Below are 13,907 nucleotides of genomic sequence, written 5' to 3' on the forward strand. Positions count from 1 at the left end.
CATAAGTATATTTGAACTCCACCATATTATGCTTGAGTTCCAGGATAAGTATACTTGAACTCCAGCATAATATGATGGAGTTCCCGCATAAGTACACTGGAATTCCAGCATAATATCCTGGAGTTCCAGCAAAGTATATCGATCCAAATATAATATGCTGGAACTTCATACACAAGTGCTCGAATCTCCAGTATATTATGCTGGGACTTTCCATGTGTTGGAGTTCTAGCATAATATGTTGGGAGTTCATACACAGATGCACTGAACTCCAGTATATTATGCTGGACCGGTCTCTGTTGCAGCAAAATAGTGATTATTTTTTAATAACTTGACAAACGCTGACTATATTTGAATGACTAGTCCGAAAACTGGCCAGCCCGTGCTATTTTTACGGTTATAGACCTTGCAGCTACCCTTCTAAAAGGCTCAAATTTTGCCATTCCTTTTCCAGCCCAACCAAGTATATTTTATTCATTTTATTGGATAATTAACCTACATAGCCGTCTATCAATTGCTTAAACTATGAAAAACCAGCAGCTATATATATATATATATATATATATATATATATATATATATATATATATATATATATATCAATCATGTAAAGAAGTGTATACTAAGGTTAGAAAAATAAACAGTGAATCCAATAGTAAATTATATAAAGATCCATAATTTATTTAGCTTTGATTTCCTTTCCCTTTTCCTATGCTTCTTTGACAATATTAGCCATTATCAGATGGCTTTTACCAATTACCATGTTTAGATTAATCCAGCATCATGGATAACTTTTCCTCACTAGACAAATTTCATATAGCCATTACACGTATGTTTTGAAGATAAACTTGAGAAACTAAAAGCGAGCATTTTCTAACAACTTTAGCCTTTTCATTATATCTTCATGCAATTTAATATGGGTGAGGCAGTAAAGAATCTAATTTCAAATCTCATCGCCACCTTTTTGTAAAATAGAAAATGTGAGGGGACATGTTGAGAAAATATAGTTAAGGAAATAAAATTTCATCATCTAGAAAAGTTTGAACTTTTAGAAGAGGTGGTATAATCTTTACCTTCGGTATCAAAGATTTTGGTCGTTCTCAATAGATTATTCTATTTTTTTAAAGGATTTTGGGTATAGCAATCCACCCATTGAACAGGCTTACAAGAAATTGTGAAGGAGATGCAGTACTAAATAACCCATTTCTTGGGCTTCCTCTCTAGTGAAATTCTTGGCTAAAACATTTCCAATTCCACTAGCCCAGCTGGAGGACAACATAGCTTCTCAGAATGGGCTGTTAAGCGAATGTACTCGTGTACAGGCGCAGTAAAATGCTCTCCAACTTTAGCTTAAAAATTGAGGTAAAAATTGGGTGAAATTCAAAAATAGCCAGATTTATAAGTGATAGTTGAAAAATAGTCACAACTTTAAAAGTAATTAAAATTTAGCCACTTTCCATGTAATGATAAATCTTAATGAAAATACTGTTCAAAATTTGAAAAATATTCCAGCATAATATACTGGAGTTCTACCGTAATGTACTGAACTTCCAGCATAATATACTAGTCCAACATAATATGCTAGAAGTTAATATACATGTGCTCCAATCTCCAATATTATACTGGAACTTTCCGTGTGTTGGAGTTCCAGCACAATATACTGTAAGTTCATGCACATGTGTTCGCTCGGATTTATCTTTACATGAAAAGTGGCTAAATTTCGATTACTTTTGAAAGCATGACTATTTTTGAGTGACCACTAATAATCTGGCTATTTTTGAATTTCTCCCTCTATAACCTATTGGGCAAAAATCACTTTTGGTCTGCGATTGGAATTATTTATATTCGATAGATATAAATGTACATAAAATTTGTATATATATATAAAATATATTTTTCGACTATTATTTTTAAAGCGACTACAGGGTGTCGTTTTTCCTAATGGACTTTTGGGCTACCAAAGTAAACCCAGATACTAGGTCCAGATGGGAATGGAGCCCTACGTGGTCTTTTCACATGGAAACAAAATTGGTGGGGTATAATAATTTTATCTTTTACTTTTGGAATGTACAACCTTTGTGCTTAATTAGTTCTTTAATAGTCGGAAATGATTCCACATTTAAACAGAAGGCATCATCATAGAGGTTTTTTTAAGTGACCACAGAGCGACCTTTGCATCTTTGTCTTTTGTTATATAATTTCCAACTAATTTTTCACTTAGAATCCACGCTAAATAAAGTTCATGTCCTTTTAACTTTATGGAAGTCCACGAAGCTATGAGACTCAAGTAAAATGTGATTATTTCCGTCTTGCTTGTTTAAATTACATAAGGTATTTATAATAATTTATAATTTCATGAAAACAACTAGTTCTGACTCGAATGTAATTTGGGTTAAATAAATTCAATTGAACACATAATTTTACACGATTTCAAAAGTGCAGTAAGTTCAGAAGTAACTAATGTTGAATTTTGAGCCCGTACTTTTAGAAAGATAAATACACAACAGTGTTATAAGTAGCAGAGTAACCTTGTTATCACAATTCATTACTCCCTCCTATCCAAAATAAGTGATTTTTTGGTTGTTTTCACACGTATTAAGGAATTCACATATTAACATTAATTAACAATGAAATTGACCATATTAACCTTTACTATCTTTTCACATAAACACGCCTAATACATACTCCAGCATTAATTACTCCAAGGACAATGTAGGAAAAAAATAATTAATTCATTCTTGAAATCTGGAAAAATCACTTATTTTGGACCACATAAAAAAAGCTGAAAAATCACTTATTTTGGACCGGAGGAAGTAAGATTTAGTCCTTTGTTGCTTCGATTCATACAAAAATATAATTTCAATAGTAAAAATAAAGATGGGATCTATATATGTTTTAACTGGACTATTTTGATGCCAGAATCTTATACTTTATTCGTCCCAATTTATGTGAAGGTTTTCGGGCTTCGAGAGTCAAACAAATTATATTTTAACCGTAATATTTTCATATCTTTTAAATATTTTAAATTATTAATTATTGTGACTTATAATTTTTTTTATGTAATTTTTAAATATATAAATTTTATTGTGCATATGTCTTTTAAATATTTTAACTTATTAATTATTGTGACTTATAGTATTTTTCAATGTAGTTTTAAATATGTAAATTTTATTTATAAAAATTAAAATAGTTTATGTTCAAATGTATGGCCAAAATTAAAAAGTTTAAATTTTGAAAAGCGAAAAGTGTCACATAACAAAGAAGGAGTATTGTTTTATATGTTTCGAGTGGCCATTTTCTGAATAACAAAAAAAGGGAAGATTTAATAACAAAAGCAAATATTGGTTTGAATCAAGTAGTGTACGATAAAGTGAAGTTGAAGGTTTGAAAATACATTGCATGATTAGATGCTTTCCCATTGAATTTTTATTTCGAAAAAAGTTCGCATCAAAAGATGCTTTATTATCAAAGGTAGGACATATGCAAAGGTTTTGATAATGGCCTAATGGCCACTCTCATGTGTGACTAGTTCTTAACAAAAAAACACTAAAGCCGCCAATCAATTTCCAGCTGAGACAAGATGGACATGGCTATAATTGAAAGGTATCTTTACGCAAATAGACCATCGGATCCACTATTTACTTTTCTAACCCACAAATGTTAGCTGATATTTATCATATGCATGTATTATTTGGTTTTTGGCCTTTATCAAATGGAAATATCCCAAAAAAATAGTTTTCCAGTAGGGTAGTTTATCACCTCGATACTACTACAATAGTTTTAACTTACCATAATAGGGCCTCATTTGATTCTCTTTCGGAATTGGTTACCTGTCTGATTTCAGAAAATAATTAAACTTGTTTTGATTTACTTTTGGAAACTAAAGTATATATTTAAACTTTTGTTACAAGGTTCTAAAAAAGCATCACCACTGCCCTAAAAATTGTACATGCTTTCATGTTAAAAACAGAGAAATATCAACTAAATATCTTTATTCTCTTAATATTCTCTCCAAGACTTTTACATAATCTTTTTATAGTTTTATTCAGGAAAAATAGATCTAATTTCTTGTTTGGTCTGACTTCTGAGTTATAAATACCACTAAGCTTTTAATACAATATAAAGAAGAAAACTGTTTTATTTTTTCTTTTTAAAGAAGAAAACTTTAGGAGAACAAGATACTAAAGCTTTAAAGGAAAAAGAAAAGGAGAAAATAACATAAAAGTACTTGTGAATTTCATTATCTTTCCAACTTATTTGAAAAGGATAATAAAATGATAGACTCTACAGTCTCATTAAGACTTCCAGAATCTAAAATATCTGAGGAAACCTTTAACATTTGTATCCAGAATTAATTAATTAAAGAAAAAAGAAAGAAAATCATATACTAATAAAAATTAAAAAGAGAGAAAAGAAAAGTGGAAAAAGTTTCAAACCACAAGCTGGACCCAACGTGCCACACTTGGCACCCCTTGGTTTACCGCAAATACCATGTAATACCCCGGCGGCGCCACCCTCCCATCCGGCGGAGCCGTACATCCGATCTTATATTTTCCGGCAACATCAGGTATAGCACTCGTTACTCTCAATTTCACAAGCCTTTGCCCTTGCGAAAACGAATGTGTAGAAAACGGAGCACTCGCAAAATTCACCTCCACTATCCCAACCACCGGCAACTCCACCGTCACCGCCACATCAAACTCCTCACCGTACTTCACCTTTTCCGGCGACTCCACCAAAACCGGTCGAATATTCGCTTTATCAGCCGCTAAATACTCCGGAGAAAACGCTTCAATCCGTAACTCCGTCGGAAATTCAGTAGCAAACTTGTAAAAAAAATGCGGGTTACTTCCGGCGAGCAAAATTCTACCGTCCGGTAGTAAATTTGCCGTTGAATGATACATTCTTGGGACTGTTCCCGGTGTCAAAGTCATAAAACGAAGACCTAAAGGTTCACTTGGCCTATATAAAACAGGATTCAAACATGGATTTGATGCCATTTCAAAACCTTGAGTTCCAGCTTGAGCTCCATTTATAATAAGAATATCACCAGTTGGTAACATTACCATATCACCCATAATTCTAGCAAAAGGCATATCTTCCATTTCCCAAACTGGGTTTTCTCCAGTTGCTTCAATTCTACCACAGCTCCCATGAGCAGGTGTATCACTACTCCTTTGTAAATACGCTCCGAATTCAGCTCCACCGCAAATTACAATTGTAGCAGAGGAATAATCCTCTGTTAACGCTAACATAGCTGAAGACCCAGCTGATGGGTAATTTCTTGGTCCACCCTCTAGTATTGGATAATCTTTTACCACTTTATTTGTATTATAATCGTACATTACAGCTTTATTGTTAGCGAAAATGAAGAGATGTCCGTTGGGTAATAAATGAACATAAGGATAAAGATTATCATGTTGATTGTCTTCAGCTTGAGTTAAGAAAGGGAATTCAAAAGCTCCTTCTTTTCTAGGTGGGAAAAATTCAACACTATTAGCAGCTCGGCCACCGACAATTATGATTTCACCGTTTGGAAGTATTTGGTTAGTTGCATACCATCTGCCTTGTGAAAGTTGAGTATCTTGAAGTTCTTCCCAATCGCAGAGAGAGGTTGAAGGTTCACAAGGTGTGAATTTTCTGAATTTACGGAAGCCGTCGAGGTCTCCGCCGGTGTGAAGAAGTGTGCCGTCGGGGAGGAATTGGCCGGAGGAACACCACGTGTCGGTGAGGATCATGAGGGGACGAATTGAGTTTGTTTGTAAATCGAGTAAAACAGAGTGAGCATAGCAGTCTTTCTTCAAAATGGGGTCGTTGGGGTCCACGCGGCAGCGGTGGGGAGGGAGGAGTTTACGTGAAGGACCGATGTCGGTGCGGTCGAGGAGGACGACGGTGTTGAAATGAGTGACGGCGGTGTGCATGGATGCAATTCCGGCGTCGGCGACGAGAAGTTCCCACGTGCCGGGGAGGTCGGCACGTGAGGACATAGTAACAAAGTGGATAAGGAAGATGAAGAGGAATAGAAGTTTCGGAGTCGTCATAGGTGCAGTGAGTTGTGATCAGTGTTAGAAGGAAGAGTTTGGTGTCAAATAATACAGAGAGCTTGTGAAAAGGACAAGAAGAAAGAAGGATTAGTTAGGGAACTGAAAAATATGTAACGGACAAAAATGATATCGTATACTGTGAAGTGTGCGGATCAATGAGTGATATGAGCAGTAGACTCACCAAAAATAAAAAGTACGAGTATATGTAACGGGGCTTGTAAATGAGTCCGGAACCAAAATGTGACTTTTTTTTACTCAAACTACACAAATAGATGGTAAAAAAAATAATTTTTTTATATATAGCGACATAATACCTGGCGCTATATACTAACAGTAACGAAACCGTTAAGGTATAACACCAGGTATTGTGGCGCTATACTGTAAAAGCTAATATGGCCAGGTATAGCGCCACAATACATGGCGCTATATATACAACATTAATGTATAGCGCCAGGTATAGTGGCGCTATACATAGATATTTTATACCCCTCCGTCTTCTTCTCCAATTCATCCATCCACCATTATTTTAAACATGACACTGAGCAGTAAACTGTAGCCCACAGAGTTATTCTCCATCACAACATCACCCCCCAATATAATGAAACTCTTATTCTACGCTCTTCAGACATAATGAAAAAATGTTGGAGAATTTAAGAACAATAAACGTTTCAACAAGAGGTAACAAAATTTTTGAATGAATTTCTATACAATTCTAACCTCTTTATATAGGAAATGGCTAGCCGGGATTTTTTTTTATATAGGTATAGCGCCCAAAAGGTTGACACTATACGCTTTTGAATTATTGAAGTCACGAATTATTGGTGGGGCCAGGAAATCTATGTATAGCGCCACTATACCTGACGCTATACATTAATGTTGTATATATAACGCTAGGTATTGTGGCGCTATACCTGGCCATGTCAGCTTTTACAGTATAGCGCCACAATACCTGGCGCTATACCTTAACGGTTTCGTTACTGTTAGTATATAGCGCCAGGTATTATGACGCTATATATAAAAAGATCATTTTTTACCATCTATTTCTGTAGTTTGAGTAAAAAAAAACACATTTTGGTTCCGGACTCCTTGTAAATAGCTGCGTAAATTGGACGATTACAGGCAGGATATTGGTCACTATAATATCAGAGTATTAACTTTAGGTATGTTTACAATTGAATATGTAACATAATTTATACACACATGAATTAACTTGACCCAAAAATATAAAACAAATAAGAATAGAGTCAAAATTATAAAAAAAATACAAGGTTGGTTGTATGATGAGCCTCCCCGAAAGAAATAATATGAACAATGTTAAGAACAAAAGAAAGCAAGTAATTTTATAATATGAGAGCAAATTATAGCCTTTGAGTACAAATGATTTTTTGTCTCTTATAATGGATATTAATTCTCTTATATATAGATCTATTTAGGAAGACATGATCTCCAAATCAAGTTCCTCTTGAATACGAATAAAACCGCCACTGATTCATGCATAATTGTTTAACCAGAAATAGGAATTTCAGTCAAAACTTGTGTTTTAGAAGAACTCGGGTTACTGATAATCAAGTAGAAATAGGAATAAATGACGTAAATAATAGTTGGATAGAAAGCTAAGTAAATTAGTATATTCCAACAATATTTCGTGTCCTTACAAACGTTCATTCTTCACCTTTTATAGCTATTTCTAAGTAATATGTTTTTCTCCTTTCATAATAGAGTCATTATGGACATTTAACGACATTTAATGTAACGTTATAATTATCAATCGTAACTGATTCATTACAGATTCTATAACGTTTACCATAATTAATGCCTATTAATTACCAATAATACGTATATATACTCCTTTTGCTATTTAGGTTCATTCTTCCGATGCGTCTTCAGAATATCAAGAGGTCCGAGCACCTATCCCTTTTGGTTTTCTTGGATCTTTGCCCGTGCCTGTTGAAGCTCGTGCCTCTTCAACTATTCTTTGCCAACTGTCATTCGTTTACGAGTCCACGTGTCATGACATATCACCTCATAATTAATTCGATACATGAACTTGATTTTTCCCAATACAATAACGATTGACTATAAATACATAGATTCTTTGTAACGGCTGTTCATTGAATGTTGTCTTTCCCAACTAATATCTTCCTTTCAAATCTTTGTTATTGGTTCTCATGCCTTCGGAATTTATATAACATCGAACTCATGTTTGTATCTAATGTCAACTATTTGCTGACTCATATATATATATATATATATATATATTACTTGTCTCTAGTTACACGTGTCACCTCGTAATTCATCCATCTGTCGCTAACCAATTTACCTTTTACAAGGTCGATGTAGGAACCTCTATTGCATCTCTTCTCTATATTGTTGTAATTTTTGCATGCTTGCTTGGAGCCGAGAGAATATCGGAAACAATCTCTCTATTTGCACAAAGTAAGAATAAGGTTGCATACTCATTACCCTCCTCATAAACTTCAAATTCTATATCCGCTTCTATAATTGTATTTTACTTTTATATCCATATGTTTCACATAAAAATAATGGAGAATAATTGGCAGTAGAAGAAAGGGGAATTTTGGTTTCAGCATTCTAAGAACTCTAGAGGAAACCATGGAATGCAGCTGTGGTCATATTATGCAATGTTTGGCCAAAAAAGAAAAGGATATGAGGTAAAGGAATGGACACCATTCAATGGAGTAAAGCTGAGAGTGGAAGTTACTGTTTTTATAGTGTATGGGCCGCCATGTGAAGAAAATGATTCGTTTTCCTTATTAACCATTTCTAACTTTTGGCTTTTCTGACTTCAATATCTCAATTTCTACTTTCTTTCGTTGAACTATAAAATATCTCTAGGCTTGATGTTTGACATTATTGATTGTTTGTTAAATTGGATTTCCAGAAAATGTTCTTTCATCTTTAAGTAGAAGCGAATGATCCGTGATAGTGATTCTAGCTGTTGATTGTATACCAATTCTACTACGGCGAAAAGCGTTAGCAATTGCTTTTCTCTATTTGGTGCACGTAAACGTAATAGTACTCACCCGATAGGCACATGCAAGCATAGCGAATAGCTGAATAACATAGATAAGCCGCTACCCGCCAACGCGCCAATGGATAGGGCCTTGATGGCGAATTTTGATTGATTGACACTAGGAATTGATGGCAGGAGTTAGGAGCCGCTAAATTACAAGTTAAAGTTACTTTGGCACATGACCCATGATTCATTATAAACGAGCTTCTATTCTTTGAATATGATGCATTGATTTGTTAAAAGGGCAACCCGGTGTATATATCCCGTATTTACGCAGGGTTCGGAAGAGGGCCGAACATTTAGGGGTGTGTAAACCTACCCTAATGCAAGCATTATTGACTATTTTTACGGCTCGAATCCATTCTATAAGTTACACGGAGATAACTTTATCATTGCTCCGAGATTTCCCTCGATGCGCTGATGTGTTGAACCTTGAAATTTACTATTTCTAAATGAAAGAGAAACTTCCATCGCGCCTTGATATCACTTTTCCCAAATTAAGTTACAGATTAGCACAAAGGACTTTTTCAAATAATCTACTCTATTATTCTCAGTGGGGACACTCATCTAAAAAATTAAACAGACAAAAATGTGCAAAATTCCGAACGATTAATTAATAGGAAAGTAACTCAGAATAATTGCAATTTGCAAACACACAATAAAGTTCTTTCATAATTGCTTGAAATGATAAAACCAGCATCTGTTTCCACCAACAAATATCATAAGTGCACAAACATCTCAGCTAAGCAAAACAAAAAAACAAGAGTGCCACAGTAAACTATATCCTCATTAGTTTAGCTACTTAGATGCCAAACGCATCAAAAAAATTCAATAACCAAGCAATATAGACATAAAAAGAAATGGAAATGACAGAAATTAGGCTTACTAGAATTAGGAATTGCCAAATGAATAGCTGCCGAAAATTCTTAAAAACAAGTAACACACTAACTGTTGAATTTCTATTCCATTACAATGACTGTAAGTAAATAGCACCAGTGGTCTAGTGGTAGAATAGTACCCTGCCACGGTACAGACCCGGGTTCGATTCCCGGCTGGTGCATGTGTATTTTTTAATACACAGGTCATCTTTTTGCAGCTTTGATTCTTTTTCTCACCTGCGGTCTAAACACCCCTCAACCGCAAGCCTAAATATGGATGTTCAAAAGAGCATTTGTTAAATACAAATGTAAATACTTATATAACATTTAAGTACCAAGCCCCAGTATGCGAAAACAAATACTGTCAAGAAATATTCTATATACAAATTGACATTTAGCTAGAGTTAATCATAATCCTTACATATTTTTTTAAAAATTACTGGCCTTTATTGCTGATTTTTAACCTGAGCACATGATATCCAACACTGTCTCATTTTAAGCTGACGTGCACACCATTTTTTAAAAAAATGTAGAGTTTAACTTTTTTACACTATCAATGCAATGGAGTTTTACATTATTGAATCACTTAATATATAATACATGTAACCGTAAATATTACGTCTAGTTAGTAACCTGCAAAATAAGATAACGGCTACTAAAAAAATTAATTATATTGATAGTGTAATTTTTTTTACTGTCAATATATGTAATTCAAATCCTAAAATATAGATACAAAGCTCGTTCGACATAAGTATCTCCATTTTAAATAGTAAAATTACCACAAATCTTGCAAAAAGCAAATAATTAAAAAAATGATGAATTTGGACATCACTTATAGTTAAAGCTTGAGGAATAAAAGTACGAGGAATTTATGGTTTAGCCCCAAAAAACCAACAGTTTATAATTCTGGTTATCATAATATATGGTTAAGCATGATATAACCTTCAAGTAATTGAGATATACACTTTTGATCCTTTTACTTGTATTAATCTTCAAGTAATGAACTTTAACTGTTAATGGCCTATCACAAGGACTAAAAGTATAATTTAATAAACAATGAGGGATCAAAAGTGGCCACCTAACAAAACCCCATTTATTAATAAATGTCTGAAATAACTTAAATAGAGCCCCTTTCGCTCCCTTAAAACCCTAGCAATTTCTGTAAGGCAAACGCTTCCATAAGAGCTCCCTAACTGCAGCTCCCTCCTTTTCAACTCTCCGCCACCATGGTATTCTCTCTCTCTCTCTATATCTTTTTTTGCTTTTGTATGTGTGTATTTGTTGGTAACCTTCATTTTGCTTGGTTACTGTGTTTCATCACTAAAAGCTAATGTCTTTTTTTCACTTTGTGAAAATGTTTAATTGTAGACTACAGAAACAGTAAACCCAAAAGCATACCCACTTGCGGATGCGCAGCTTACTACAACAATAATGGACTTGGTTCAACAAGCTGCTAACTATAAGCAGCTTAAAAAGGGTGCTAATGAAGGTATAATATTTGTAAAGTTTCATTTTTTATGTCTTTTTTAGTGTATAAGTGATTTATAGATGTAACGGATAAAGTGGGTTTGGTTTTGTTTCAGCCACAAAGACTCTAAACAGAGGGATTGCGGAGTTTGTTGTAATGGCAGCTGATACAGAGCCCCTTGAAATCCTTCTTCATCTCCCACTCCTTGCTGAAGATAAGGTAATTTTGTTTTTTCTTTGTCTTTTGCAACTCTTTTGGCTGGCTATATCATACAGAGTTCCGACCGTCAAAACTCATTCATAAAATTGCTTTGGTTGCTTATCTATAAATCACCGACCTTAACTTGTTTCGGACTAAGGCGTAGTTGTCGTTTGCTTATTAAAAAAAGGAAATAGCTTTGATTGCTTATTTATTAAACAAAGGGAAGATTGCTTTGGTTGCTTACTAGCTTGATTACTTGAGTGAAGTGCAGTTTTTCTTTGATAGCTTAATAGCGATGTGCCCAGAATGAAGCGCAGTTATTCTTGTTAACTCGTTTAATACCAAAATGAGAAAGCCTTTTAGGTGTTACATTTAGCTCTTATGTTTTTTCCTGCGACGATGTGCTATTTCATCTTGTTTTGTGATATACTTAGCATTTACTGGGGACATATAAGGATAATATGGTGATGTTTAAGGATATCAAGCTGAAAAGTTAAGTGCTTTAGTACAGGACAAAGAGCTATAGAATAGGCAAGCTGGAGCCAGTCTCTCACCCTCTGTGGTACTGTTTATCAGAGAGATGTGCTTTCTATTAGCAATATAAATGCCTTGTACCTGGCCCCCACCCTGCCTGGTGATCCCTCCCCCTAAAGAAAGGTTCTGTTGATGGAGAAAGTGGATTCCAGCCGCAGAAGAGTTTGTATTTAAAAAGAGTCTTCTGGCTATTTCTTGTGTTATTCTTTTTTTTTTTCTGACTTTAATCTCTTTATTTGGCTTGGAAAACAATCTAAAACAAGAAGACCGAGCATGTCTATGCAAACTCTTATACTTCTACAGGTCTAAAACATAGGTTTTCCGGTTCGATATCTTTGCATATTTTCAGATCTTTGTGAATTGGTTAATAGTTCAAATGAAGTTCCTTTTTTTTGACAAGTAGTTCAAATGAAGTTCCTTGTCAGTCTATTTGAAGAATTATTCAAGATAGATTCCTTAAAGATGCTTGGAGCCATGAACTTCCATTGTCATGTAGTCGAGCACATTAAATTTTAAAAAGGGAAAAGTTCTAGGATTTTAGAAATGTGAAGATAGGTAATTTTTTGCTGGAAGAAAATATTTACAGAAGTTTATGATTCTTTCTTTCGAACTGTTTGGAGACACTACTTTTGAAGTGATTTTGTTTTTCCTGACTTTTCACAGGTTTTCTGTTAGTGATAGGTTACACTTAAGCTCTAGTATGTAGTCTTCGAGTGACTAGCGTTATTAGCCGGTTGCATATTTAAATTAACCTTCCCTGCTTTGCTGTGTTGTGCAATGCTTATTATACTATCAAACTGCAATTCCTCCCGGTTTTGGTGCTAATTAGCCTTACTGTTGGTAAATAGAATTGCATCTGAGATGAGTGTCAATTTTAATTCTGTAATTCAAGAAATGCTGCTAATTGCTAAACTTTTCTTATCCTTGTTTCTCTCAATATTTCAGAATGTCCCATATGTTTTTGTTCCCTCAAAGCAAGCTCTTGGTCGAGCATGTGGTGTTACCCGACCTGTGATTGCTGCTTCTGTAACAAGCAACGAAGGAAGTCAGTTGAAATCACAAATTCAGCAATTGAAGGTAATGTCATGGATGATTTCTAGAATTTTGAGTTCCTTCCTTTATCTTAATACCGAAATGGATTTTCTCTTTTCTTGTGATGCAGGATGCAATTGAGAAGCTTCTTATATAAATCTTGAGCCTTTTCAGCATGAGGGGCCTCATGATTTCTGAAGTGGATTGAGTAGGCTTTGACTGAAGCAGTTATTTCCTCTCTTTTTTCTCTTTTCCTTCCTTTCTCATTTTCCCTTGTCTGGTTACAATGACTTTTTATGAGTTATGTTAAGACAGCCTATTATGTTTGAGAAGTTAAAATCAAGTTTACATTACCTTTTAGCCTGAGTTTTCATGTATCATGTACTATATCTTTTTTAAGGGTATAAAGGTTTTTAGAAAAATCATGGTGAGCAAGAACATGGTTGAAGGATTCTCGTTCCTGACAGAGATCAGTTCTAGACTCTTGACGTGCATCAAACTCTATTAAAGCTATTAAACTTAAACTGGCTCACTTCCACTCTGCGGTAAACTTGTAAGTTATCCATTATGCGGAGCGGGTTTGGATTTAGTTGGATTCTTTAGAATTCCCAGGTTTTGACATGTGATGACTCTGTTATTTTGAATGGCCACTGACTAAGAACCATAGTGACATTTTACTCATTTTTGCGAATTTGGTGTTGTGAAATCTTTGTTTGATA

At 34.5% G+C, this 13,907-nt stretch overlaps 2 protein-coding genes and 1 non-coding gene across 3 annotated transcripts; 2 read left to right on the forward strand and 1 right to left on the reverse strand.

The window, feature by feature from the left end:
• Positions 1–4,211: 4,211 nt before the first annotated feature.
• Positions 4,212–6,195, reverse strand: LOC104224256 (aldehyde oxidase GLOX). The gene has a single exon (XM_009775864.2). It carries the CDS (start codon positions 6,036–6,038, stop codon positions 4,428–4,430), a length of 1,611 nt encoding a protein of 536 aa, XP_009774166.1. The 5' UTR covers positions 6,039–6,195; the 3' UTR covers positions 4,212–4,427.
• Positions 6,196–10,064: 3,869 nt separating this feature from the next.
• TRNAG-GCC (transfer RNA glycine (anticodon GCC)) lies at positions 10,065–10,135 on the forward strand. The gene has a single exon. It is a non-coding gene; the product is annotated as a tRNA-Gly (tRNA).
• An 889-nt stretch (positions 10,136–11,024) lies between these two features.
• LOC104222431 (uncharacterized) lies at positions 11,025–13,610 on the forward strand. The gene is made up of 5 exons (XM_009773663.2): positions 11,025–11,182; positions 11,322–11,442; positions 11,537–11,640; positions 13,102–13,233; positions 13,319–13,610. Exons 1-5 carry the CDS (start codon positions 11,180–11,182, stop codon positions 13,343–13,345), a joined length of 387 nt encoding a protein of 128 aa, XP_009771965.1. The 5' UTR covers positions 11,025–11,179; the 3' UTR covers positions 13,346–13,610.
• The last annotated feature ends 297 nt before the right edge of the window (positions 13,611–13,907 follow it).

Source organism: Nicotiana sylvestris, chromosome 12, assembly GCF_000393655.2.
Source record: "Nicotiana sylvestris chromosome 12, ASM39365v2, whole genome shotgun sequence".
NCBI classification, from domain to species: Eukaryota; Viridiplantae; Streptophyta; class Magnoliopsida; order Solanales; family Solanaceae; genus Nicotiana; species Nicotiana sylvestris.

Bases quoted from the DNA above. Each gene is read 5' to 3' on its own strand.
- LOC104222431 (XM_009773663.2), top strand. The intron at 11,641-13,101 runs GTAATTTTGTTT...TCAATATTTCAG, and splicing joins CACTCCTTGCTGAAGATAAG to AATGTCCCATATGTTTTTGT. The intron at 13,234-13,318 runs GTAATGTCATGG...CTTGTGATGCAG, and splicing joins CACAAATTCAGCAATTGAAG to GATGCAATTGAGAAGCTTCT.
- LOC104224256 (XM_009775864.2), bottom strand. From the start codon at position 6,038: ATGACGACTCCGAAACTTCTATTCCTCTTCATCTTCCTTATCCACTTT.